The sequence below is a fragment of the Notothenia rossii genome (assembly GCF_949606895.1).
Source record: "Notothenia rossii genome assembly, chromosome: 7".
Lineage (NCBI taxonomy): Eukaryota > Metazoa > Chordata > Actinopteri > Perciformes > Nototheniidae > Notothenia > Notothenia rossii.
In genome coordinates this window covers 21,216,273-21,243,003 of record NC_136905.1, presented here as the reverse complement: position 1 = coordinate 21,243,003, position 26,731 = coordinate 21,216,273, and the positions used below count along the sequence as shown (strand labels likewise).

The 26,731-nt window shown below is 38.5% G+C and overlaps 2 protein-coding genes across 10 annotated transcripts; both read left to right on the top strand.

The window, feature by feature from the left end:
• The first annotated feature begins 1,793 nt into the window (after nucleotides 1-1,793).
• Nucleotides 1,794-26,193, top strand: LOC307046180 (B-cell receptor CD22). 3 transcript variants are annotated; one of them, XM_079692404.1, is made up of 10 exons: nucleotides 1,794-1,814; nucleotides 19,676-19,745; nucleotides 19,963-20,325; nucleotides 21,146-21,436; nucleotides 24,176-24,427; nucleotides 24,809-25,069; nucleotides 25,161-25,251; nucleotides 25,572-25,667; nucleotides 25,757-25,829; nucleotides 25,905-26,193. In XM_079692404.1, the coding sequence occupies exons 1-10, from the start codon at nucleotides 1,809-1,811 to the stop codon at nucleotides 25,938-25,940; spliced, it is 1,539 nt and encodes a 512-aa protein (XP_079548530.1). In that variant the 5' UTR covers nucleotides 1,794-1,808; the 3' UTR covers nucleotides 25,941-26,193. The 3 variants fall into 3 exon arrangements, with proteins under 3 accessions (XP_079548530.1, XP_079548529.1, XP_079548531.1); XM_079692403.1 differs by having other exon boundaries at nucleotides 25,569-25,667; XM_079692405.1 differs by lacking the exon at nucleotides 1,794-1,814 and adding an exon at nucleotides 18,566-18,653 and having other exon boundaries at nucleotides 25,569-25,667.
• Nucleotides 7,373-18,879, top strand: LOC307046194 (uncharacterized protein). Of its 7 annotated transcripts, none has more exons than XM_079692426.1 (7): nucleotides 7,373-7,399; nucleotides 7,954-8,079; nucleotides 8,174-8,248; nucleotides 8,416-8,490; nucleotides 9,159-9,233; nucleotides 9,313-9,409; nucleotides 17,948-18,879. In XM_079692426.1, exons 2-7 carry the CDS (start codon nucleotides 8,014-8,016, stop codon nucleotides 18,241-18,243), a joined length of 684 nt encoding a protein of 227 aa, XP_079548552.1. In that variant the 5' UTR covers nucleotides 7,373-7,399; nucleotides 7,954-8,013; the 3' UTR covers nucleotides 18,244-18,879. The 7 variants fall into 7 exon arrangements, 6 of the variants coding, with proteins under 6 accessions (XP_079548552.1, XP_079548551.1, XP_079548555.1 ...); XR_013810085.1 differs by lacking the exon at nucleotides 7,373-7,399 and adding an exon at nucleotides 17,725-17,850 and having other exon boundaries at nucleotides 7,641-8,079; nucleotides 9,340-9,409; nucleotides 17,948-18,086; XM_079692425.1 differs by lacking the exon at nucleotides 7,373-7,399 and having other exon boundaries at nucleotides 7,648-8,079.
• Nucleotides 26,194-26,731: the final 538 nt, after the last annotated feature.

Genomic DNA, 26,731 nt, shown 5'->3' with positions numbered 1-26,731 from the left:
GAATCCCCTACTATCTCTTTGTCACTTGTTGATCCTGGGTATAGTTTGCTGCAGTATGTGATCACAGCATTTGGTGCTACCCCGAGCAGTAGTTCGAAGGAGTGCATGCCACGGTAAGCAGAGTAGGTCTCTTTCTGGATATCCATTTGCTTGGGGATAGCAATTTTGATGTCCGTACAATCCACTATCATTCTGCAGTTTTGGATGTGCCGAAATGAAGAAGGCAAGCTGGTTTTATTTTTCTCCCGGCTGGGAACAGTACTCATTATGTCCTTAAAAAGTCATTTGTGGAGAACCTCTATAAATGTTACAATCACATTTCTGACAGTGCTTTCACCACAGTGAAAGAGTGCAGCCAGATGAAGGTGTGTGTAATTATGACGCAGTTTCATGAGGGTCATGAAAACTTGGTCTTCAAGACTCAGTGCTTTGGGGAACCAACCTTCTGGGTATGTAATGGAACCCTCAAAACGAGCAACATACTCACACACAGCACTGAATGTGTCTCTATCTGGCAATCCTGTCTCCATCCGAAGAACCTTTTCACTCAGCTGAGAGGCAGAATACTTGTCACGGCAGTAGCTCTGCTTTGCCTTGGACTCCTCTAGCTGGATCTCTAGCTGCATTATGTGTCTTTGCTGAGATTGAAGTTTTTCTTCTACCGTGGTTGCTTGCTCCTCGGCATTCTCAGATAGTGGTTGAGGATCTTCATTAGCAGCCGCCTGTGTTGATGGACCTGCTTCCTCATCAGTCATTAGACACGCAGCTTCTTCCTCCATTCCATCAATTATCCCTCTCAGACAGTAGGAATGCTCTTCTACATTCTGTGCTTCAAATGAAACAGGCCTTTTTCTCTTTTGTAAAAGAAAATGACAGCTGCAGATGCGGGAACAGGCATTGGGCTTCCTGTCAGCTCGTCTGTTGGGAAGATATAAAATATTAGTTTCATGGAAGTCACACCGTCACATATAAGAGCATTAAGACATACAGTACATAGGCTAAAGCAAAACACCTAAATATATAACCTTGCACTTTGAAGTCTCGTGAACATTTTCACTATTTTGACATTTTTATAGATCAAAATTGAACTAAAGAAATAAATGGGAGATTAATCCATACTGAAAATATGTGTCAGCTGCTACAGTAATTATAATAGTTATATTTCTTAATTAAGATAATATATTACTTTATTGATCCCAATTTGGGAAATGTTTGTGTTGCAGCAGCATAAAAAGAAAAAGAAAATATAAGTTATTATATATACAAAAGTATGTGAGGGATGGGATATTAAATTGAATATAAATGTAAAATGTACATGTGATTTTACGTCCAAGAGAAGCTATGGAGCAGAGCGTTCTCTGCCAGCCAGAGGTGATTTGTTATTAGTTCAATATGTCAAACTGATTTCCCTGACTACAATCTTTAGTTACATGGTGAAACGTTATGCTGCTTGTACTAATTAGACTTATCATATAAGCCACACAGGTTTTAATAGGATGTATTCATTATCTTTACTTATGTTGCGGTCTTTTCCAGCAGCGCCATCTCTAAAACGGCGATACAGTCACTACCCATCATTTACATTTCACCGTGACGTGGACAAAAATGTAACATCAGCTTACCTCATAGCACGAATCCAGACTCTCCTTTGGGAAACATTGGCCGGGAAACGATAGAACGAGCACGTTCCATGCGAAGACCTGTGGCTGCAACCCGGAGCAAAGCAACAAACCATTGCGTAGCTAACTAGTAGCGCTAGCTTTAGATAACGTTAGCTAACGAAACGAACTGCTGAGTAAAATTGGAAAATGCTGGTAATTAATTGTTCTATAATTTGTCAAACTACGGTGTTAAAAAAGACAATTTCAAAAATACAGATTCTAATGGTCAGATATATATATACAGATACTAAAGATATGCATGTACTTGCTTTCAAGCAGAACACAGTGGAAAACAAACTTAGCGGGAGTGTTTACGTGTTCGGCGTAATGACGTACAACGGCCTCGACAATTTCTGTAGTCCTATTCAGCCACTCGGTAAAAACCATCGTTTTTCAGACACGTAAACTCTTCAAAAATCCCCAGTGGGGTCACTGCTGATGTATTTAATGTCGTAGAACAAAACGTCAATTACCTCTTAAATTTGTGTCAACCACAGACCTTATTTCGAGCTATTTTCCAAAACCCTATGGAAAAAATGCATTGCTTTTTGAGGAAGGAACCGGAAGTGCTAAAAATGCTAACTTACTTCCGGGTTTTACGACGCGTCACTGCGGCTCTCTATAGAGAGGCGAAGTCCCGCCCATCTACTTCCGACCCATGGGACCCCGGAAGCGGAAAATTATACATTGACGTCAATGGAGAGAGAAAAGTCATCTTTCGATCCCGTTTGAATTGTGCCACGAATGACACATATGATGTTTGTCAAATTAAAAGAACATTTTGCAAGTCAAAAAAATAAAAATGTGTCGTAAAACTGTGAAGTTACAATTTTTTTTGTGTGAAACCGCTCAGTGAACTACAGGTCTCTGGTCTCGCACAATACGCGTCACCATCACAAAGATGGCTGTCACGTTAGTAAATTTCACCTGTTTCTTTCAGAATGAGGCGAAAAAGTATAAAACGAGGTGAAAATCACTACAAGTCTGGGCATGTTGAGAGCTGTACATACACGAAAGGGAGCGGTTCTGTAAGAGCCAGCATGCGGGACCGGCTTTACAAGGTTTCAGTGAGTAATATGAGTGCAATGTTTAAGGTTAATGTCAGCTAGCTAACAAGGTACACTAACGTGTTTTGTTTTAGAAACTAGTTTTCTCCTTAAGAACTTTGTGGTGTCTGTGTATGCTGTGGATAACATTAGTGTTCACAAGAACAAGATACACTCCCGTGTTTTGTTTTAGTTGCTCTTCAGATTGAAGCGGCCAGTTCTATATCGACTATATGTGTGATCTCCTTTTTACATCTCGTTGTGTCATTTGAGTTTATTTGCTGTGTGTAGATTCAAGGATTTTGGTTATCTTGTCCAGGGATGCAAACTTGTCACCTTTCGGCGAAATTCTCCGTTTTGAATCCAAAATAGGTCGTTTTTGTGATTCCTGTAGATCTGCAATAAAAATATTTTTTGGGTATGGGAGGGGGTCTGGGACCCGGATTAATGTGCGGCCGCGAGCTTTTTTTACATATATTATAATGAAGCGCGAGCTGTGTGCTCGAGTCTTCCTGCCTGTCGGCTCTGCTCATGATGTATAATAAGCCTCTGCTGCTCGGCGATGATGGTCTAGCTTCAGCAGCTACATTACCTACGGTGCGTTCGTTAATATTAACTGTGCGTCCGGAGTCCCTGTGGCACAGACTGGACCGCTGGTGAACAGCTGTTAGAACGGGCCGTTCAGGTGTTCACAATAGAGCTCCCTGTCGGAGCGGCAGAGCGTGATGTGCACTGAAAAGTTTTTTTTTCCCGTCGCAATATTATCGTTGAGCTAGCTAACTAGCATACATTGTCACTATCTGCTAACGTTAGCTTTAGCCTTCGTTTTCTAATCGTTTTTTTCATAGGCTATAAACAGAGGTGGTATAAGTATATATCTTGTAATTGATTAAAATTAGAAGTACTCAGTTCTTGTACTTGAGTAAAAGTAGAAGTACCAGAGTGTAGGAATACTCTGTTACAGTAAAAGTCCTGCATTCCAAATGTTCCTCAAGTAAAAGTAGAAAAGTATTATTATCAAAATATAGTGAAAGTAGCGACAGTAAAAGTAGTCATTTTGCAGATTGGTCCATTTCAGAATAATATGATACGTTTTATAATGATTGATCATGAAAGTGTTCTCAAAGCTGGTAAAGGTGCAGCTAGTCTGAATGACTTTGTATACTGCAAGGTAGCTTTTGGATTTACTCCAGGTGGAACTAAAGTCTGATTTAACACTTGATTATATTTCACATCATTCATCCACATCTGTAAAGTAACTAAAGGTATTACATACATGTAGTGGAGTAAAAGTACACCATTTACCTCTGAACTGTAGTGGAGTAGAAGTACAAAGTAGCAAAACATTGAAATACTTAAGTAAAGTACAAGTATCTCAAAATTGTGCCCAAGTATAGTACTTGTTGAGTTTATGAACTTAGTTACTTTACACCAGTGGCTATAAAGATAGAAAGACTAAGCCTTGCACAGAGGCCTGAAAATACATTTTCAAAATGCTCAACAGTGCTGCCAAAATTATAAACTGACTGCTACACAATTAAAATAAATGCTTTTTATATATTTCTATTAGATGTGACTCTATGGCGTTTCTGTTAATATTAACACTGCTGCTTTAGTTGTTCTGACTGCTAAAATCCTCTGTTATTCCTCATTTTAAAGCCGATATTCTGTGGGGTCAGGGGGCTCGGATCCTTGTCACCTTTTTCATACCTGATGAGTTTGCATCCCTGTTGTCAATTTGTTTGGTTATCTAGGCACAGCTGTGTGTGACTCCCTCTGGTACACTGGTATGTGTTTTCCTAATGTAGAGAGCATTGATTAATTAATAAACTACACACTGACTCTAGATCCTGACCAAATCCTTATTTTTTGATCAAATGTTTTTCAAAAAAATGTATTGTATATTATATAACAGCTGCAAATCACAGACCGGAGTCTCTGCTACTGTGGACCACGAAGGAGGGGATCATCATCCCCATCCCCAAAGACCCTGCATGGCATGGAAATCTCCTCCTCCTGGAACAATTCTACACCCAGCATATGCTCCCTGTGTTGGCCAGTAGAGAGGAGGACATTTAAATAAACATACTCTTAACACCCTCGGACTCTGCGTTGTGTTTCGTATGTGTGATGGGGTGTTATGCAGAGGGGAGGAAAACCGGACACAGCAGATTGGGATTGTGGTGGAGATGCTGAGCAGTTATTTAATTGTTGCGTGTAATTATTATTATACTGTGTGCTTCTTAGTTATTCCATCTTTTGCTGTAACATGGATCTGTATGTAACTCTATATTTAATTGTTATCTACCACACTTCCTTCTACATCATACACCATCATTATACATGATGGTGTATATAGGATATGTATTTATTTGTATACATATCTAAATTGTATAATTTTATTTTTCGTATTTGGGATTTCTCTTTTGTCCACTCAAATACACTTGGCCCTTTCTCTTTTCCATGTGGAAAATGGCAGCTGCATATTCTGCTTTTCTCATCTGCTCCCTGTCTGCTCATCTACGATGAGAAAATTATATAATTTTTATTTTTTATTTATTTATTTAACCTTTATTTAACCAGGATAGGTCTCATTGAGATTAAAAATCTCTTTTTCAAGAGAGTCCTAGTAATTAATTACTAATAATCATTTAAACCTGTTATTACCAATATTTCACAAATTATTCATGTAAACTTAAGAGCACAGCTGTATGTTGAGTATGTCAGCTTTGCTTGGTTCATCTTACTGGGGGGGGCTGCTACATGGATGTCGGTGCAGTCCACAATAATTTTGCAGCTGAAGGCAGAATGAATTTATTATTGACTCAGAATGAAGCACAACTTAATGTCATACAATACATTGACTTTATTTGTAATTGTGTAAAAAACATATGAGCATTGATTAGCAAGCAGGACCTGGCAGGAACAGAGAATGGTGATGGATGGAGCTGGGAAGAGAGAAGAATAAAGAAAACAGATCAACTTTATTATCGGATATTAAAAATTCAATTTCAAAACAAGTTGCCGCTCCTACAGTTTTCTAGTGTGTAAAGATGATTTCACATGACCAATGCAAAATATCACACTCAATACATGTGTGTCTCTGAGGGGTGCATTGTGCCTTTGATGTATATAAATAATATACCATAACCAAATACTATTACGTACAGTGGAAATCAGGTTACCAGAGCAGGTCAGACCAGTGTGCATGTTCCTCAGGGTCTCAGCAGTTACAGGTGAGGTAAAGAAAATAAAAGAGAAAAAGGTCAGTAACAACACTTTAAAGTAACAACACTGAATAATTATCTCTTTTAATAATTTTCTCTCAGTAATCACTCAACTACTGTCTTTCCAACAAACAGATTGACTCACTCTCACTATCATCACAATGAAACACGTCCAGAAGAATGTCATGCAAAGCTGCCTGCCTTCCTTCCTTCGACTCTCCCTGAACTGCCTGATCTTTTAATGGTCAATGTTAACCATTTGTGCAGATAGCATAAGTAGAAAAGATCGCTGATACTAATGTGGCGTTAGCCTACCTCCCGCCCCCTTAGCACCTGGTGGAGGGGGCGATAGGCTACTCTTCAAATGTTTCACAAAATACTTACCATCATGACTACTCTTACTGTTTAACATTTTGGTTTACTTCATGTTAAGGCTAATACAAATGACAAGGCTAAGTAATGTAATATAATGCTAACTAACATGCTCGCTACTAGCTAGGTAGCTAACTTGACTATGTTCCATGCAAAACATGTATATTACCTGATATGTTTGGTCCAACGACTCCTGGTCCTTTCATCAGACGGGAAGCGATAGAACGAGCAAGTGGTATGATCTCTTTTGTGATTACAACCTCGTACAAAGCACACAGGCATCTTGTAAAGTGAATTTATTGGAGCAATCTCTTATATTTATTGGAGGGAATAAATCAGTCTTCTTCTTCCTCTTTGCTTTGCGAGTCACAACCAGTCTTGGAGCATTATCGCCTATGACATCACTTACGCGACCCAGAATGCATTTGGGATTTGTAGTCTTTCTAGTTGCGTATTATTCATAGTCTTATATTTCAGCATTTTTACGACAAACTGTGACTTTTTTTGCATGGAAATGATTGTTTAAGATTGACAAACATCATATGTGTCATTCGTGGCACAATTCAAACGGGATCAAAAGATAACTTTTCTCTCTCCATTGACTTCAATGTATAATTTTCCGCTTCCGGGGTCCCATGGAGGCTCCCGGAAGGGGAGGGACTTCGCCTCTCTATTGCTCTTAAAACTAATTTCCCTGCTTCTCGTGGTTTCCTTGCGTCCCTCCATGCTTCCCTGGTGAGAGGGACCAGTCACAGGGAAACGAGCAAGTGAGGGACGCAAGGCAGGGCCGTATTCACCATATACATTGGGGGACACACATCCCCCCCAATATTCAGATACACTCAAAATGTCCCACCCAATAAATAGCAAAACAATTTTTTTTTTAATTTTTAAATTAAAATAAAATTGCTATTCTATGACTTCTTTATTTTGTTTAATTGTATACTTGAAAATCTATATTTTCTGTTATTGTGAACTTCACCAAAATAATATTTCTTTTCATATGTAAATTGGTTCCTTATTTTGTACCCGGGGGTGTATTTCGCTGTTGCACGTCTGAGTCCACCTTCAGTTAGCTTGATGCTCCAAGCAGGTCAGTCGTGTTTTAATTTGCCCTCCATCAGTTCTGGTATCTTTTCTAGTTAGCCCTAAAGTAATCTATATTATTTTATTTCGTAATGGTAATGTTAATGAACCCTCCGGTTTAGCTTCTTTGTGTAAGTAACTTGTAGTTCTGATGTTAAAACCGCACTTTTCAGGAATAGTAGCTAACTAGCTGTGGGCTAGCTGGTTTCAGTTGTTAGCCAGGGTTTGGCGGGCTAGTGTCAGCTATGTGGAAAATGACGGTGTCGTTTTGGATGTAATCCAATAGATATTTATTCATGTGGATTATTTCTATTTTATTTTGTAATTTGTAGGGTGTGGAAATATTTAAAACGTTGATTTGTGACACCTATGGAATACCAAAGGTGCCAGAATTAATTCAATAATAAATACTCTACAATTATTATGAAATAGTATTTCATAATCGTCAGAAGCATTTAAAAGATACTCACACGCAGGAGGTTTGCAGTGTGCATCATAGCTTGTGCTGGGTTTAGAACGCTCAGAATTGCTAATAAACATGTTTAATTATCTTATATCCAGCGCTGCTGACCCGTGTTCATCGCATCAGCAACTGCAGATCGCAGAGGTCAAGCTGTAAGCATGAGCAAGAGGAAGGGTGGCAGTGACATTAGACAGTTTTTTGGGCAGCCTCAGAAAAGTAAAAAAGTAAGTTAAGAGCAGTGAGAAAGTGAGTATTGTTACCAGTCAGATAGCTTGTTTACTGATAATATTTCTTCCATGTTCACTCTGGTGTGTTCAGAGTAAAGAGGGAGAGGGAGAGAGAGAATGTGAGCATGGCGACCAGACAGGGAGAGTGTGCGCTGGTGACATGGAGGTAAGTCAGAAAGGAGCTATATTGATGGTTAAGACAGAATAATGACAACATAGCAGTCTAATGTTAATGTACAGACTCCTGTGTCCCCCCATGTATAATGTGTATCAACAGTCTTTCTAGTCAATAGTTTACTGACATTTCTTCCATGTTCACTCTGGTGTGTTCAGAGTAAAGAGAGAGAGGGAGAGAGAGAATGTGAGCATGGCGACCATACAGGGAGAGTGTGCGCTGGTGACATGGAGGTACGCCAAAAGGAGCTATATTGATGGTTAAGACGATGGTTAAGAATAATGTCAACATAGCAGTCTAATTGTTAAAGGGGACCTATCATGCAAAATGCACCTTTGTACGTCTTTTAAACATGAATATGTGTCCCCGGTGCGTCAGGGAACTCACCAAGAGTCAGAAAACACAACCCTCTCTATTTTTCTCCGTGCCCAAATCTCTAAAGAAGGGGCTGCAACGGATCTGAAAAAAACGGATCCAGATTGAGCACCGTCCTGACGTCAGGACGGTGGCGCTACGGCTATTGGCCAAACTCCACCAATCAGGAGGAGACAGCCACTTGCTTTGCCGTTCTAAAGCGCTGGAGAAGCTGTAGAAGCTGTAGTACATTTAAAAGGCCAAAATATGGTGCTGTTCTCATTGAATCCAAAATGTCCGGCTCAGTGTTGATTTGAGCGAAATGAGGAATGGCTAAAATGCATGATCTGTTTTTTTTGTTTTGTTTTTTAAAGTATAAATATGCCTTATATAGGTATGGTCCTACACTATATTATTCAAATATAGCATGATAGGTCCACTTTAATGTACAGACTCCTGTGTCCCCCCATATGTACAATGTGTATCAACAGTCTTTCTAGTCAATAGTTTACTGATATTTCTTCCATGTTCACTCTGGTTTGTTCAGAGTAAAGAGAGAGACGGAGAGAGAGAATGTGAGCATGTCGACCAGACAGGGAGAGTGTGCGCTGGTGACATGGAGGTAAGTCAGAAAGGAGCTATATTGATGGTTAAGACAGAATAATGACAACATAGCAGTCTAATGTTAATGTTAATTTAAGATGAGATCTTCCTCATATGTATTTCAGATAATACCATCAAGCAGGGAGAGTGAGTTTGACAATGAGAGAGAGAGCAGCCAGGCAGGCGAAAATGAAGGTACAGGAAAGGAAGGGGAGGAGCTTGGACTTTGCCCAAATCGTCCAAATGTGAAAGTCATACCCAGTCAAACCCTATCAAATAGAATACTCTACTTTCAGGAGAAGTGGTTTGAAGATCATACATGGCTCCATTACAGCCCCTCTGTAAAAGGGGTCCTCTGTTTCTATTGTGCTAAATACTTTGCAGCACAATAGTCTAAGCTTGCGTCAAAAGCAGATTCAGCGTTTGTGAAGACTGGTTATAACAATTGGAAGAAGGCACTGGAGAAATTTAGTGTGCATAAACACAGCCAGTGTCACAAATTAGCTGTGATGACTAGGATTCAGGAGCCAGAGCCTGCTAATGTGCAACTTTCACGCGTGCTTGAAAGACGGCAGCAACAAGCAAGAAGAAATCTGATGAAGATTGTTGAGGGTGTGAGGTACTTGGCGCGGCAAGGTCTGGCTTTTCGAGGCGATCAGAAGGAGAGTGGGAATTTAAGCCAGCTTCTAAAGTAAAAGGCAACGGGCGATGCAGAACAATTGACTATATCTTTGCTTCTAAAAATGGTTAAATGAATAATCTTTTTTCTCAAAGCAATGATAAACCTGTGAGTTGGATGTAGAAAAAGTCAGAATCAATATAGATGTTTTTAAAGTAAATTCAGTTTGAACATAGTAAAAAAATGTAAATGATAGTGTCCGTGCAAAAAATAAACCATTACTTATTGTGAAAACCACCCTTGAATGATGGGATAGTAGACTAAAAGATTTAGGAATCCAAACTATAACATATAATAAGTACCCTGTATCAAGATTGATGCAAAACAAGTATTTCCAAGGCACACCTTTATATGATCTTTATAGTTATACAAAATAAGAGAATAACAGAATAACAGGTATGAAATCATTCCAACTCATACTACAGTTTAAAAAGGGAGTGATTTGTAAAATATGCATAAAGAAAAAGTAAATCTGTTCAGTTCTGTTTCACATGGGTGTTGTTGAGATGTATCCATAGATTTAGTCCCTAATGTTTCTCTCAAAGTGCACCAGATTGATGCTTTTAACTTCAACATTTAAAAAAAAAATCTTCCCGGGGGAGCATGCCCCCGGACCCCCTAGAGGAGGTTAGGTCCCCCGCCCGCCGTCAAATTGTCCCACCCACATTGAGGATGCTTCTCAGTTTCGTGACTATTGTTGTGTTTTGCCCCCACGGGCAGGGGCATGGGGTTAAACAGGTTTTAAAGTATCCAATGTGTTAGTGATTTTTTATGTATTTTCCTTTAGAGTGGCAGGAAATTAGTATTCAAATATTTATTGAATTTTTGGTCCCCCCCCAATGTTGACTCCATGAATACGGCCCTGACGCAAGGAATCAATTTAACCGAAGTGAGAAAGGCCCATAGCCTACTTGTTGTGTCCTACATTATCTCACAACTGCTGGAAGTCCAGAAGACGTCACAGATGAGTGTTGGGCAAGTTACTTTTACAAAGTAACTAGTAATAGTTATAGTTACTGCTCTCAAAAAAGTAACTAGTTACTTTATTAGTTACTAAATTATAAAAGTAACACGTTACTTTACTTTAAAGATAATAACAATAAAAATACAAGTTTTTGTGTTTTTCTGTAGCACAAGAGAAAATATAACTCCCCATCATTGTAGCAATTATCATTATAAAATAGTGGAACAATAAAACACAAAAGTGCGATTTAAAAGGATCGTTTTTTGGCTGTTTAGATGGTGTTGCTCCATCTGGGTCACTGCCGGTGGTTGAGACGGTGGGGTCTTTGGCGACTAGTTTTATAGCCCCATGTACATTACTTGGGTGCTTCAGGAGATTGGCATTGCTGTTTTTCGATGTGGACAATGCTTTCTGTCCTGCACACAGTTTACATTTTACCGTAATATTTTTTGCGTCCTTTATCCCCACAAATTGAAAATAGTGGTTATATTTCCAAGTTGCAAATGCGCTGCTGCTCTAGCTGGTGTGTGTGTGTGTGTGTGTGTGTGTGTGTGTGTGTGTGTGTGTGTGTGTGTGTGTGTGTGTGTGTGTGTGTGTGTGTGTGTGTGTGTGTGTGTGTGTGTGTGTGTGTGTGTGTGTGTGTGTGTGTGTGTGTGTGTGTGTGTGTGTGTGTGTGTGTGTGTGTGTGTGTGTGTGTGTGTGTGTGTGTGTGTGTGTGTGTGCGCATTAGCAACTGTTCGTGTGTGTATTTTCCCCATAAGGCAAGACCCGCCCAACTCTGTCTCTGATTGGTTTACCCTGAAATGTTACCCCTCGTTTACCAATCATCACTCCTCTCTGGTTACTTTCACTTTTCCATGGTGCTGTGAAAGGACATCGCTGTGTTCGCCTGTAAGTTACATGGGCAGGGAGATTCGGTTCAGTTTCATCACATGATGTAACGCATTAACGCACCCATTTAAATCACAGTAACTATAACGGCGTTACTTAATGGGAATAGGTAACTAGTGACGCTATTAGTTACCGCAAAAAGTAATTTCGTTACAGTTAGTCCCAACACTGCAGATGACCCATCGCAGATGACCCGACTTTCCGACACCCGCGGCTGGTATTAGCGCCACCTCCATTTACGACTTTGTTGTTATCTCCTGTGTTTTGGACTATATAAGCCTGATGTTTTTTCCTGCTCCGTTGAGCAACATACCTCATGAGTGAGTTAACCCATATCTTTTGTATGTGATTTAACTCTGCTCCTTCTTTCAAGAATAAATTAGTTACCTAATCATTGATTCTCAACCTGGTGTCGAGAGATATTTTCCTAACACTAATTAATAAATTAAAACAAAAAGGGGGCTTAGTAAACTTTATTTTAAATTGTTTAGTACATATAAGGTAATAATGAGATCTATGAATTATGTTTGTCCAACTGCTACACATGTATTTATATATAAAAGTAGATATTTATGAACATCTAAATATAGTTGTTCAAGGTTTTGAGATATAAATAATCACATCATGGGGTCATTAAGGTTTCAAACAGGTTCATGTAAGGTAGGCCTACTATAACATGAAAACATGGTTTTTAAAACTAATTTCTGAATCTCACATTAGCCTGTATGGTATGTTATTGATATGGGCTGGACACCCAATCATCATTGACTTTTTTTAGACCAAATTAGGGGGGCCAGTCAGGCCAATAATGAGCTCAATCCTTCACAAGTATTATTACTAGGGCTGTCAGTCGATTAAAATATTTAATCGCAAATTAATCGCACATTTTTTATCTGTTCTAAATGTTCCTTAGAGGGATATTTTTTAGGTTTTGTAATAGTCTTATCAGCATATGAGTGGACAAATATGCTTTATGCAAATGTTTGTTTATTATCATTTGATCAATGACAAATATTCTCATGAATATTAAACATAACAACCTCTGAACATAAAAAATATCCGCCTCAATTCAACCTGGAACCTCTCTACAATAATACAACACAAAGTGTGTGTGTGTGTGTGTGTGTGTGTGTGTGTGTGTGTGTGTGTGTGTGTGTGTGTGTGTGTGTGTGTGTGTGTGTGTGTGTGTGTGTGTGTGTGTGTGTGTGTGTGTGTGTGTGTGTGTGTGTGTGTGTGTGTGTGTGTGTGTGTGTGTGTGTGTGTGTGTGTGTGTGTGTGTGTGTGTGTGTGTGTGTGTGTGTGTGTGTGTGTGTGTGTGTGTGTGTGTGTGTGTGTGTGTGTGTGTGTGTGTGTGTGTGTGGATACTGTAATGGGTCGGTGCAGGTCTTTCTTCATGCCCCCCCTCCGTGCTGTCCCCTCAGAGGAAGTGAAAAAACGGGATAAGACCTCTGGACACCATGATCCACACTGTTAATATGAGAGGAAAGTAAATGTTTTAGGAAATGAAAAATATGAATTTCACAAATAAAACACAGCTCAGGGGCATCATGGACGGTAGGTTTACCTACAAAGAGAAGTAGTAAACTCAGCCTCCATTGATTTTTACATCAAACTAGCGTGTTAATAAAATAAGCTATCATGGCTTATACTTGCATATCTAAACATAATCATGAAAGCCTGTTGGTAGAGTCAGGCACACGAGTACGTTTGAGTGTGTGCGCCGGTGTCTGAACGCTCACTCACTGCTCGCTATGTAACTAACTGTCCCTCCCTGCTGTTAGGCTACTTAGTTAGCATTGTTATGGATCTAAATTTATCTAAAGTTGACTTTCATAACACAGCTTTTCTTTACTTCTCACTTAACTAACACAATAAAGAAACAGACCATATAGTACAGCACAAACGATCAATACTTACATATATTTTCACTTGTAGACTACAAGTGAAAATATATGTAAGTATTGATCGAGGAACCAGTTATTCATCTTGAACCACTATTTCAATTATTATAATACTACAAGTTGTAGTATTATAATAATTGAAATACTGGTTATTCTGGGGGTGTTCTATCCACGCTCAGCTGCCGCACCGCAGCTGCCTGCACTGTACAATCGCTGGAGGACTGGGCTGTCACTCAAAAACTGAGTACCAATGGGGACGCACCCCTGAAAGTCCCGCCTACCTGGGAAGTTTGTGTCAGAATTGAAAACAAAAAATGAGGGAGCGTAAACGAGAAAGCTGCAGCGAGATCAAAAGTCTGATCATTGAGAAAGAACTTAGAAGCAAAGAAAACTGCAAACAAAAAGATGTGTTAAAACAAAGAACCAAGACTTATAGTTACGATTACACAAATGATTTGTTTGCAACTTATAGTTTAATTTTTCTTAATTAAAATTTCTTTTGACTGCGTTTTTTTCTTCTCTTAAACTCTTAGTTTTGCTTGATTCTGAGAAAGTGTTGCTTTATCTTTGTGAAACAAAACCAATCCCATAGGTGTTGACAATAGGGAATTGTCGGCTTTTTTTCCTTTCCTTGTTTGCGCAGCGCTATTTGCTAACGCTCCTAATGGAAATGTTTTGGGCTGCTTTATCGAGTTTGCACTTATTTGGCATATAATTACAGTGAAGAAAAATTCACTTACACTAGAACCGCCAACGGCTACATTTTACCCGCAGCTGTTTTTTTATTGTATGTAACTTTTTTCCCATAACATATTAAAGTCTCCCGCTCCGTGAGTTTTCCTGAAAGTGTGTTATATAGCACCCTCTGTTGTTAAAAATGGTCAATAGGAAGTCAGATTGAAAAAATCGCCAAATAAATTGCGATTTATACCCATATCCGCCAGCGGGTAATATTTACCTCATAGAAAATGCAGCGTAAACATGACGTGTTGCTATAGCAACGCGTTTTGTCTACTGCGGTTCCTTATAGATAGAGAGATAGATTGATAGAGAGAGAGAGAGAGAGAGAGATAGATAGTTATATAGTTATAGATAATGTAACATCTTGGAGAATACAAGATCTTGGATGACTGAGCTCACGTTGAGGACGTAATGCATGTGTGCAGGTTACGTGCCAGTTGAATAAAGATGGAAACTCAGAATGAGAGAAGTAGTCCGCGTCGTCTGTTTATGTAGACAATTATATGTCCATAGAACAGAACATTACAGATGGATCGATAGATAGTTATAGATAGAGAGATAGAGAGATTTGTACCTAAACAAAACACAAGTCTAATACCAAGCCTTTAAATCAGCACTCTTAGCGATATTTTATACTTCATGCTATCTGCACAAACTATATCATATGAAAAGCTGAGAGTCCACAGATTATATTGGTATAAAGGTCATCCCTGTGCGATCAAAACTCACTGTTCTGTATGATAAATAAAAGAACATTGTACCTTGCAAATCAATAGCGGGTACATTTGACCCGTTGGCGGTTTTAGGTATACAGCGACCTGAAATGAGTCCCCTTCATACTGGAAATACGGCATTGCATGTTTTCTTTTCAGTCTTGTCGACTACAAGGACATTATTGCATGTCATTTCTCTATTCTTTGAATATAAGTGAGAAGTAACACCTATGTGCCGAGTCATCACACATCATGTATCAGACCAACAGGTCTAATCACTTCAGCATTGAACCCTGCTACCAGTTGGTTAGAGCTGAGCAAGAAGCGCTAATGCTTTGGGCGTGTCGCTTAGTTTAAACAAAATATGTCATTTTCCTATGACTGAAAACAGCAGACTACATGAAGCATGTACATATAAGGAGAACTCCTGTGTGTCTTGTAAGGATCTCGACACAAACTGATGAACCCAAATGCACGACCCAGAGACAAAGTCTTGGATGTAAAAAAAAGTAATTTTGATTTCACAGATCAGGTAATCCCTCTTAACAGGTTGGAAATAACAAAAGGCGCTCAAAAGGAGGAAAAAACTAGACATAACAAAAAGAGAACTTAAGAAAAACGTAAGTCTACAAAATTAACAAACAAAACAAAACCTGACATGAGTGAAAGCGATCCTTTTCTGAGCTGAGGCTTAGCACGACCATTCAGAGAAACAAACAAGACGAACTGACACAGGACAGGGGAGAGACAGGACTATTTCACGAGGTGAGTGGGAACAGGTGGAAACAATCAGGGGAGGGGCAGACACTGATGATGGTGGGAAAAACACACAAGGGGAGGAAGAAACAGGGCCTGAAATAAAAGACGAGGTAAGTATGAAACAGGAAATGACAGACAAAATACATAAACATAACTAACACATTTGTCGAGACACAACATGTCTCATATTTGTAAAGTATGTATTATGATGATCCATCTTAAATGTTTTCCAAATGTATTCTTTCAAAATGTTAAATTCAATCATGTGAAAAAATTATAACATTGTTCTGTTGTTCTTTACTTTAATAATGACAGAAAACAATATACATACCTCCTGGATTTTTTATTTCCTGCCATTCCCACCTATGATTTATGTGTTTTCATGTGTATATATTACAAAAATGGACACAGGTATGAATTAACTCTTCCTTATTGTATGCAAAACCTGTCTATGAACATCTAGTCCACATTTGGTGACATTCTGATTATTATTTCCAGAGATATATGTGATAAGAAGACACTGTGTCCTTTGAAGATGCCTACACATTCACTCTTTTATGGGGATAATCCAAACATGAACCATAAATGATTTGCCACTAAAATATTTGTATTTGACCATTCATTACAAAACTAGACATATTAAGTTCATGAAAAAAACTAATTTTTGATTAGTTCTATGGCTACCTCAAATAATTTGGGGTATTTGCTCCTGTACTATCATTACCTATCTCGATAAATACCTTTTTTGTTTGATTATAGGGCCTTTTCTGTTTTGTTTGAATATTCTAATGGTTATTTTTAGTCTTTAACGTTTTTCAACAACTTCAATGTCATGTGAACTTGTATTTCCCAATCAATGGTACATTGTGCAAGTTATACACCTCTTTTGTACATAAATACTTATTTGTATGTCTGTTTTGTTTATGTGTGTCTGTCGAATGTTCCACAGGAATATATAAAAAGCTTCTTCTTTCTTTACATTTGGGTGTTTTAAATATATCTTTAAAAAAATGTTCCACTTCCTGTACATGTAGCTGCTACACCGGACTTTCAGAGAAACCTGTTTTTGGAGAGTATTGTAATAACTAAACTGCCATGGATTTATTTTTAATACACAATTGGCACTATCAGTTCTCATTCAGTTGTGTCGACAGATGGTGGGGAATGTTTAAGAGTAGCCTGAGACATTTCACAGTGGGGTTAAAACAAAAAAAGGGAACAAACTGTATTAGGCGCCACATGTGATGGAAAGTAAAACAAATTCTATGGTTCTGCCTTACAACAAGATAGCTCAAGATCAGCAAAACATATCTGTGCCGTTGTTTATGTCTTGAAGTTGTGTATTCAGAGAGAAAATCTTGATTACATTTTCCATGACAGGCACTTATTGGTATCATATGAACAGCAGAAGGACTTTCCCTCAGCAACGACATTGCCTCTTATTTTAAACACAAAATAATACAACGAGTGAATTACAAATATACACTACTATGAAAAGACAGCCAGAGCTCTTAGTTCAAAAACAAGAAATGGCCTGGATATAATGTAAACAGACTCATCAACACACAAAAAGTATACTTCATCTCATATTTCTCATACTTAGAGTATACTTTATATTAAGTACACCAACAGTAAAGAGATGAAACGTAAAAAAAGAGAATTCCATCTTAGATACTCGTGATGAAATCTGAGCTGGCATTCAACATGATGAAATGTAAACATTCTTTGGAAGGAAGTTGCGAGCAATTGATTGACTGAATGATTCAAACAAAATTATCACAAGATCCATTCATCAGCAGTGATTAGCTTGTATTGTTACTGTGCTTAATCTCATCCTGTGAAATACATTAATGGCTCCTTAGATGTTGTAAGGCCTTCAGTCTGCCCCGCAGGACTGACTTAAAAGTGGAGAGACCTGGCAACCTCTCATTCAGTTTTGGAACAGCATACAAACTAGAGGCGAGCAGGATAATCCTCTCAGTTACCAGGTAAAAATATATGTGTGTAGAATCTAGAGTTCTGCATTGTATTTCTGGTTGAATATAACATTTAATTTTGGTGCATTTTCTGTTTTTGGATTCACAGATATTCCAAATCGAGCTCATCTTGCCATGGGTAACTCAGGGTCGACCGGCTTCATCACTTCCACTCCCAGGAAACTGTCCTGCCAGAAAGAGGACACATTGAAGCTGAACGGCTTCTTGACACAGTGCGATGAGGACAGATGGAGAATAAAAGGAAAGCAGAGTTTATCTGTGAAGAAAGTCCACCTCTCTCGCAGCATCCGTTATGTTGACCTCGCTCTCCAAGAGAACAACAACGTTCATTCAATAAGGGGAGAAATGCATAACCTGGCTTTTGTTGGAGATCAAGGTCCATGAAAGACTGAATTTACTGTGGACAATTTTAATCTCCAACTCAGCAAGTATTTCTGGTCATTCAACTGTGATGTTTGAAGAGCTCACAAACGACCACTGTACTGCAACATGAGAGGTATTTCAGGGGCCACATTTCCACCCTGTGGTGTGAATCTGTGAACAGGAAATAAAGCATCGCTTATTTCCATGAGATAGGTCTCATTTTTGTCAAATGGAAAAACGTTTCCTTTTTTTTTTTTTTGCAAAGGTTGTCATCTAGTCTAACTGATTGAGTTACAAATAACTGTTGAGTTTTATTGTTTTAGATAATAACAATGTGAGAAAATTGCACACGTGACACACTTCATCAAGTTGTGTCTGCTAAACCATGCAAAGGAAATCCTGTCTCTGCATCTGTGAAACACAAATGCAAGGTATAGTGCAATTTTCCTGTTCTATGGCTTTTTAAGTAACTTACTTGTCATTGCTTTTAATCTGCACTTTCTATTCAGGACAATGTTTCCTCTCTGTATAACATGGATTTTATATAATTGTTTAGTATCCAAGCACGTTGTTGTCAAGGTATTTTTTAAAGTCATGCCTTTGTAGCAAACCATTTATAACATGTGAAAAATACATTAAACCTTCCAGCTGATACTATCCAAGCCTCTTGATTAGTTTTTAGTGCTAAAAAGTGGTCATTGCACACTGTGCTCTTCCATGCGGTTTAACCACTGCAACCATTTCTATTGCTGCTTTTTGTGTTTTGCAGACAAAGCCTTTGCAAATAATGAATTATAATATATTAGAAAATAAAACCAAAAATGTTGTCATAAACCCATGATTTAAAAAAGTGACACCCCCCACTGTTAGGCAAATGTGGCGTGCATAATAAAGTTATTTTAAAAACAAATGGCCCATTGGCACACTAAATGCTTTATGGGATCGCGATACTTAGAAAAAAAGTTTAAAGGAAATATGACTGAGGTATTCAATATCATTAATATTTATAGTACTATAGTAACAGTTGTTGATAGGTGGCAGTGACTTCAAGGACTCAACGTTTCACACAGTGGGAAATATGTCTCACAACAATAAAATTGGAGAAGTTATGATTACTAAAATATATCAAAAACCCTAAAAAGGAAGTGAGACCAGCTGGTTGGCAAATGTTGTGATAAAGCCAAGGGTTGAGCTTTTGAAGGCACCACAGTGATAAGCACACATAGAAAGTTATATGTACCAATTTAAAAACGATATAGATATACAATTGAATGGCTTTGTCCAGACCACAAAAAAATGATGATTTGTAAACAACCGCAATATACATCTGACTGAACAGAAACCGTGTATCTGTGATGAAAAAAAAAAGAAGTGGAATGGAAACTAGGGAAGTCATCTCCTACCCAGGGAAATAACAGTAGCACTTGAAAAATATTTGTCACTTCATTTGCAGGTCGGTCTCAGGGAGGACGAGATGGCCTCTTTCACATGGACCCTCTTTTTTGTGGGCCTTTGCTTAAAAGGTACTGTACATTTTCTACAATGTATATCCAGTATTTATACTGCACTGCTCAGAAGTGCAATCAGTCAGCTTTTTTTCTTTTTGTTATTTTGTTATCTTTTTAGTTTTTTCCAATAATGTATTAGTCAGGTATATTTGTAATTTATATAACAGGTCCTTCTCGCCTCTAACTTCTCTTTGTTTCAATTCCTCACATTATCTTCTGCATTTTACTACAGTTACTCAAACTGAAGCCTCATCTTGGACAATTAAGATGCCGTCCTCAATCAAAGGTCTACCCGGATCCTGTGTGGTGATCCCCTGCTCATTTTCATATCCAGATCCAGGCAAGAAGGTCACTGAATTCATTGGGATGTGGTCTGAGGCATCACATCAGGTCATCTATCACCCAGAGAAGTCCAAAATAATCCAACAGTATCGGAATCGGACAGAGCTGCTGGGAGACGTCAGACAGAAAATCTGCACTCTGAAGATCGATCCACTTCAACAAAGTGACCAAGGGCCTTTTCATTTCAGGATCGAAATGACTGACTATGAAAGGTTTTCTTACAAAGACAACGCAGTCTCTATCACAATGATAAGTAAGTATTATTAACAACTTTCACCAGACTTCTATGACAGCAAAATTAATTACTGCATGTTTCCAGTAGTCTGTTTTACTGCAATCAGCGCAAATGGAGACAGGATAATTTGCCATTTTGTTACATTCTCTATGTTATTGACATACTTTAAAGAAGTCATTTTGCATTAGTGCCAAAAGACCAGCACATTTCTAAACTTTATTTAAATTGCCTTCGAAAGCTAAATATGTAACTGGTACCTCAACAGAGGCCGCAACCAATAGATAACAGAGGTCATTTTAGGTTTCCATTCTTCAAAACTCTCTGATTCCAACTTCCTTATTTGTGTAAATAGCAATCGAAACATATTGAAACTGTTTTTGTCTGGACTGACAGATGTATGGAATTAGGGCAAATGCCACCAATTTCGAGATGTTTGTGTTATTAGAGGGAAATGTTTTTTCTTAACCTTACCCTAACTCTACTCTAGCATTGTTATATTTGACCAAATCTGAATGAGGGCAAGACATGGCATAGATCATAACAACCCATGTAAGAACAACTGGCACGTTCTTAATAAAAGAGTAAATATCCATCTACTATCCTTTACCCCACAGTCCTCTTTTCATGTGTTGAGTGATTTGGGAATTTCAAGATTATTTTGTATTTTTGCTATCTAAAGTGATTCCAAATCCCTTAATTCAAAGCAAGTGAGGCAATACACATAAAAGGATAACACAGTTTTGAACAGCCCCGCAGACAAAGAGCTTTACCTTACCAGAAATACTGTACCTTATGATCTTTGCCATTGCCATTATCAATAACTTTCTCCTTGGTACAGGTGAACTTGATACCATCGGGTTCTCTATGAAAGAGGAGGTGAAAGAGGGGCACAGTGTGTCTGCATCCTGCTCTGTGTCTCACTCCTGCCCAACCTCTCCTCCCGTCTTCACCTGGAGTCACTCTGGGGAGGAACATGTCCAACCCCAGCAGCTTGAAGATGGCCAGTGGTCAGCCACATCTACTCTGACATTTCAAACGACCAGCGCTGACCACAACAAGCCTGTACAGTGCACGGTCACATACAAGGGGGGGCAGCATCACAAAACATCCAGGACCCTCAAAGTGAAACGTGAGTAGGGCCGTGTCTACAATCAAGGTGTCGTGGCTCCCTTCCTTATTTTACTATCAAGCCACTAGACGTGTTAAACAGACATGTTTTACTCGTTTTCTTTCCTTTATCTTTGTGTTACTTACAGTTGATGAGTTGCTTGGCCTCCGATGGTTTGGATGATATTATGCAATGGGTTTGCTCAAAAATAAAATAACAAACATGTAACAAAGAAAATAGGCTTTTACAATAGTCAAAACAAATAAATATAACAAACAACTTAGGTATTCTTTCTTGCTTTCTTTCTTGTTAAGGCTTATATAACATGAAAACGTAAAGGGTAATTGAACGGTTAAAAACTGTGCCTCGAAGGCGTCTTTCTAACAGGTTGCCCATCACTGTCACTTTAGAGGAGGCGCCGTGGGAATTGTAGTCTTTTGTACTTTGGTTGACTACAGACATCACGATTAGGTGGCCTTTCTTATCAAAACAAAAATAGTGGCTCTAACACAAGATGTTAACACTTTAAACTTAGTTCATAAGTGAGACCTACTCTTATACAGCAATGCTTTGATAAACCAGGTATTCCATTTATTTTACAGTACCAAACATGGTACAAAGCATTTGCATTAATATGAAAACTGTAATAAAATTAATGGGAAGCACCCATGAAGAGAACAGAGACAACCAAGGACAAAAAGTGGAAAGAAATTGTAGTGAGATGATTCATGTTTTTCTTACCCAGTGTAGAAGCTGTTTTACCAGCATACTGTACATATATTCAAATACAACTTTAAAGCTTTGAAAAGCAGGTTTAGTCACTGTCAGAGGAGTATCAGTCATCATGTATTCATCTGCCGTGGAAAAAGAGCATTGTGCTGTCAAATACCATTTTTTACTTGGGATGATGTGCTGGCTACACGAAGGAGAGCAAATTCTGTCCATCTTTAATATGATTTTTTTCAAAGAAAAAATTATCTTGACAAATATTGGATGGATTGCCATGTCATTTTGTATAGGCATACATTGTCCCCAGAGCAGAGCATACTGACTTTGGTGATCCTGTGACTTTTCCTCTAGTGCCACCATGAGGTTGACATTTGTAGTTTTGTATCAAATGTCTCAACAACGGTCAAATTAGCTGAGATTCATGTTTCCTTCAGGATTAATTATAATTCTTCCTCTAGTGCAGGGCTTCTCAAACTCCAGACCAAGGTCCGGATCCGGACCGAAATGCAAATCAATCCGGACCGAGCCCTGTGTCCCATTGTAAAAAAAGAAAATTATTAAAAAAAAAGAATTTCTGATTCTGATGTAAATTAAAGTGGACCTATTATGCTATATTGGAAACATATATTGTAGGGCCATACCTATACAAAACATGTCTGTGAAGTTTTTTGCTTAAAATACCAAACAGATCACCCATTGTGGCCATCCCTCATACTGCTCAAACCCCTCTTTTGCAGCACTGTTAGAGAAACACGGATTTTGGGTCCTTAGCTTGAAAAAAAAGAAAAGAGGAGGCGGAGCTAATGCCTGATCAGAATTCTACCGGAGATAAAGTTAAATTCTGCTGTGATAAAACGCCATCCTGTTTAAACCACGTCAAAGATTATTTCTGAAACAGTATGGATCTCAAATGCTTTTTCTCTTTCGGGTTTATCACATGGTGAGTTCCTTTTTTTATTTCCTGCTTTTTAAACACATGTGCTCTACAGTACAGGTTAGCTCTGAGTGTTAGCGAGGCTTACTAATGTAAACAAAGACGAGATTACGTCCAAAACACGTCAGGCATTGTTTCTGATAGCAATTTTCTGTGGGTCCGCTGCCGATTTGACATCAGATCGGCAGCAAATCTGTTTTTGCATGATAGGTCCCCTTTAATGTATATTTTCTTGTGTCTGACCCGTTGTGAGAATGAACGTGCATATATATTTACTTGTGTGCGCGAGCCTGACACACATTGCAGACAGCAAGTTAACCGCAAGTTTACCTTGACTTTCTAATGCTTCTAATGCCATTTTTGCCGAGGTTCAAGGCATTGGCTACAGACAAACAGTGCCATTTCTCTCACTAGTTCAAACCATCATACTGTATGCATGTATTGAATGTGTGTGTGTATACAGGGGCGCGGGTTTAGCGACAGGCAAGTGCTTGGACCAGAAGGGGCCCCACAAATAAAGTAGATTAATCCAATCCAATCCAACTTTATTAATATAGCTTAAAACCTCCAGACCAAGTGCTGTACAGAGAGATACATAAAATATAAAATCACACAGCTCAGCTCACAAAACATAAAATGAATAAATACATTTAAAATAAAAGATACAAACACAAAACAAACCAGAATAAACGTTACAATTTCAAAATTTAAATAAAATAAAATAAAAAACATTAAAAAAGATTAAGAAGGTCCACAGCAACGACAACATGAAACACCCTTTAATTTACTGCAATGACATGTCGGGAAACCCCCTGAAGGGGGGGGGGGGGCCATGCATAGCGCGCCGAAACTGCTTCTTAATTTCAGTTTCTTTGCTCCACTCCGGGGGTGGGGATGGGGGCGGGGGGGAGACTTTACTGGCATTGATCCGGACCATTGACCTTGTATAACATTCACAAGTGGACCTTTAACAAAAAAGTTTGAGTACCCCTGCTCTTGTGCATCCATCTCTTCTATATTTTGTAATCCTCCAATTCTTTGCTTCAGGAATTTTCTGCCATGGCATCATAAAGACTTATTCGTATGTTTTCATGCAGACGCTCCGGTGAATGTAAAGGTTGAGCACAAGTCTGAAGTAAAGGAGGGAGAAGCTGTGCAGCTGAGATGCTCCAGTGATGCCTACCCTCCTGCCACCAGTTATCAGTGGCATAATGAAACGGGGGCCCAGCTGCATCAAGGACATGACTACACGCTGCTTAAAGTCTCCAGACACACAGGAGCCCTGTACTGTACTGCCATCAATACAATAGGAAGTGGCAAATCCAACCCTGTGCAGCTCAATGTGTTGTGTAAGTAAATAATAAAGGATATACTTTTTATTTAAACAAAGTGGTATGCTGATGATGGATTAATGCACACAATGTACAACAATATCTGTTTTGTTTTCTTATTACGGCCGATTTTTATTTGTATTCCATATTTTATTCTTTTATATTCAATTCCATTGCAATGTAAATACTGTTATATTTATATTTGATTATATTTTGTATTATTTTAAATATTTTTTCTAGTTCTCTATTTGTGTTTTAATTGTTGTTTTACTTTTATGTATGCACCACGACACCTAGTCAAATTCCTCTTAAGTATAAACTTACGTCTGGTAATAAACCTGTTTCTGATTCTGATTCTGATAAAGGTTTGGCTCATAACTAAATGTATTGTGCTTACAGATGCTCCTGAGATTGCGAAGGCCTCTTCCTGCACCTCGGAGGGAGATATGGTAAAGTGTGTGTGCATTTCGGATTCCAAGCCTCCCAGCATGCTCTACTTTGTGCTTCCTGACAGAGTCCTGCCAAGCACCAAGGTGGAGAAACATGGCTCTGTTACCATCGGGACTCTGCATGCAGAGTTAGGATCTTCTGTGGCTGTCTGCTGTCTGGCAAACAACACAATGGGCAATGCCAACCTCACACTCTCTCTACCTGTGAACAGTAAGGAAGAAGTGCATGACATACTCATAAAGACTGTAAATCATACACTGTGAAAGAGAAAAATGACAACACATGGTTTCTGTTTGGACAGGTAAGATGCTGAATCTATATATCATCATCGCCTCGGTAGCAGGTGGGATTCTGGTGATGATTTTTGTAACGGTGAAAGTTGTTAAAAAATGGTAAGTTGATGCAGAAAAAGATTCCTTTCACGTACAACAATTATTCTGTAGATAGTGTGGATTTAACAGCTTAATAGCAAGAAAGCAATATATATATTTGGGGCATGTTGAGGGGTTTATCAGTACACGTTGTGAATGTGTCCTAAATGTTGTCATTATACAATATGTCATAATCAAACCACATCCTCTCAGGTAGATGAAGGTCAGTTTGTGAATGTGTGTAGGGCATGATAACCTAGGATACATTTAGCAGTTGACATGGGTTTTAGCGGTTGTTAAAAGTGTGAGAAGATAAATTAAAACCTGGTTTCTGCCAGCAGGGGGAAGTCTGAGGATACAAGAGAACTTCATCTTAGCTCTGTGAAGGCAGACGAGGATGTGGCGGCGGCGCACCCTGTGTATGCTGCAACAAAAAGGTCATTCACCCCAGTAAAAACGAAAAGTTACATAAAGTGGCCTTCTGGGAGTTTATGTGCTAAATGTGTTTTCTGCATTCTGTCTTCAGAAAAGAGAGGTGCTATGATGATGTAAATTGCTCTAACGCTTATGACAATGACCATGAATATGGCAACATGGAGGTATGTAAAAGAAAATTCACTCATTCATTATTTCCATGCATGAGAGAAGAGAGCGCTAATCTTTTTCCCATATAGGACGACTTGGATGACGCAATATATGCAAATATGTAACAGCGTTGGATTAAGTGGAGGAGCAGCTGCAGTCTCTCTCTGATGTCCAACTGATGTGGATCAACAAGTTAAATCAAAAGTATTGATATCCTAACTTTTTTGTATTGAAATATGTGTTCTATTTTTGTCTCCTCTGTAATTCACATATGCCTGTTTTTTTATATATAGTATATATACTGTATGTTCATATCTAAAAAATAGCTTCCCCCTGACTGCTCGTAAGATTTTCAATAAAACGTGTTGTCAAAATTAACCAATAAACTATTGTAATTTTTCACTCGCAAATATGTTTGATAATACATTCTGCAAAAGTAGCATTTTATATGAATCTACATTTAGGAAGGCATGACTGCTTTACCAGAGAGAATCTCAACGTGTTAAATTGCAGACCTCCGGTTGAAAAGCACATACTGTGGAGAACAGCTAAAATGTTGCACTTCTACACAGATGCACTGAACATATAGGCACTTACAAATCAGTTTAATAGTCACATCTGGAACAGAATAATTGTACTGCCACGAAAACTGACTTAATACATTTAAGAAAGCCTGCCATGTAAATGGATCTATATTTAAACACATGCAGCCTAACAGATTGTGTTAAAAGATTCAAAGGCTTTATGGTCATGTGCGCAGTAGCTACAGTGTAGAAAGGGTAATGCAAATACTCAAGCTCCTACACCATAAAGGACATAAAACAGTAAAACAAATAAAAGTAGTGCAAGAAGAACAAAGTAGAATGGAGTCAAATAAAATAGTGAAGATTGTGTTGCAAGACCAATGTGCAAGTAA

Excerpts from the sequence above, each read along its gene's own strand:
- LOC307046180 (XM_079692403.1), top strand. Across the intron at positions 25,070-25,160 it reads ACTCTCTCTACCTGTGAACA|GTAAGATGCTGAATCTATAT; the intron begins GTAAGGAAGAAG and ends CTGTTTGGACAG. Across the intron at positions 25,252-25,568 it reads GTGAAAGTTGTTAAAAAATG|CAGGGGGAAGTCTGAGGATA; the intron begins GTAAGTTGATGC and ends GGTTTCTGCCAG.
- LOC307046194 (XM_079692426.1), top strand. The coding sequence starts at position 8,014 with ATGAGCAAGAGGAAGGGTGGCAGTGACATTAGACAGTTTTTTGGGCAG. Across the intron at positions 8,249-8,415 it reads TGTGCGCTGGTGACATGGAG|AGTAAAGAGAGAGAGGGAGA; the intron begins GTAAGTCAGAAA and ends TGGTGTGTTCAG. Across the intron at positions 9,234-9,312 it reads TGTGCGCTGGTGACATGGAG|ATGAGATCTTCCTCATATGT; the intron begins GTAAGTCAGAAA and ends TGTTAATTTAAG.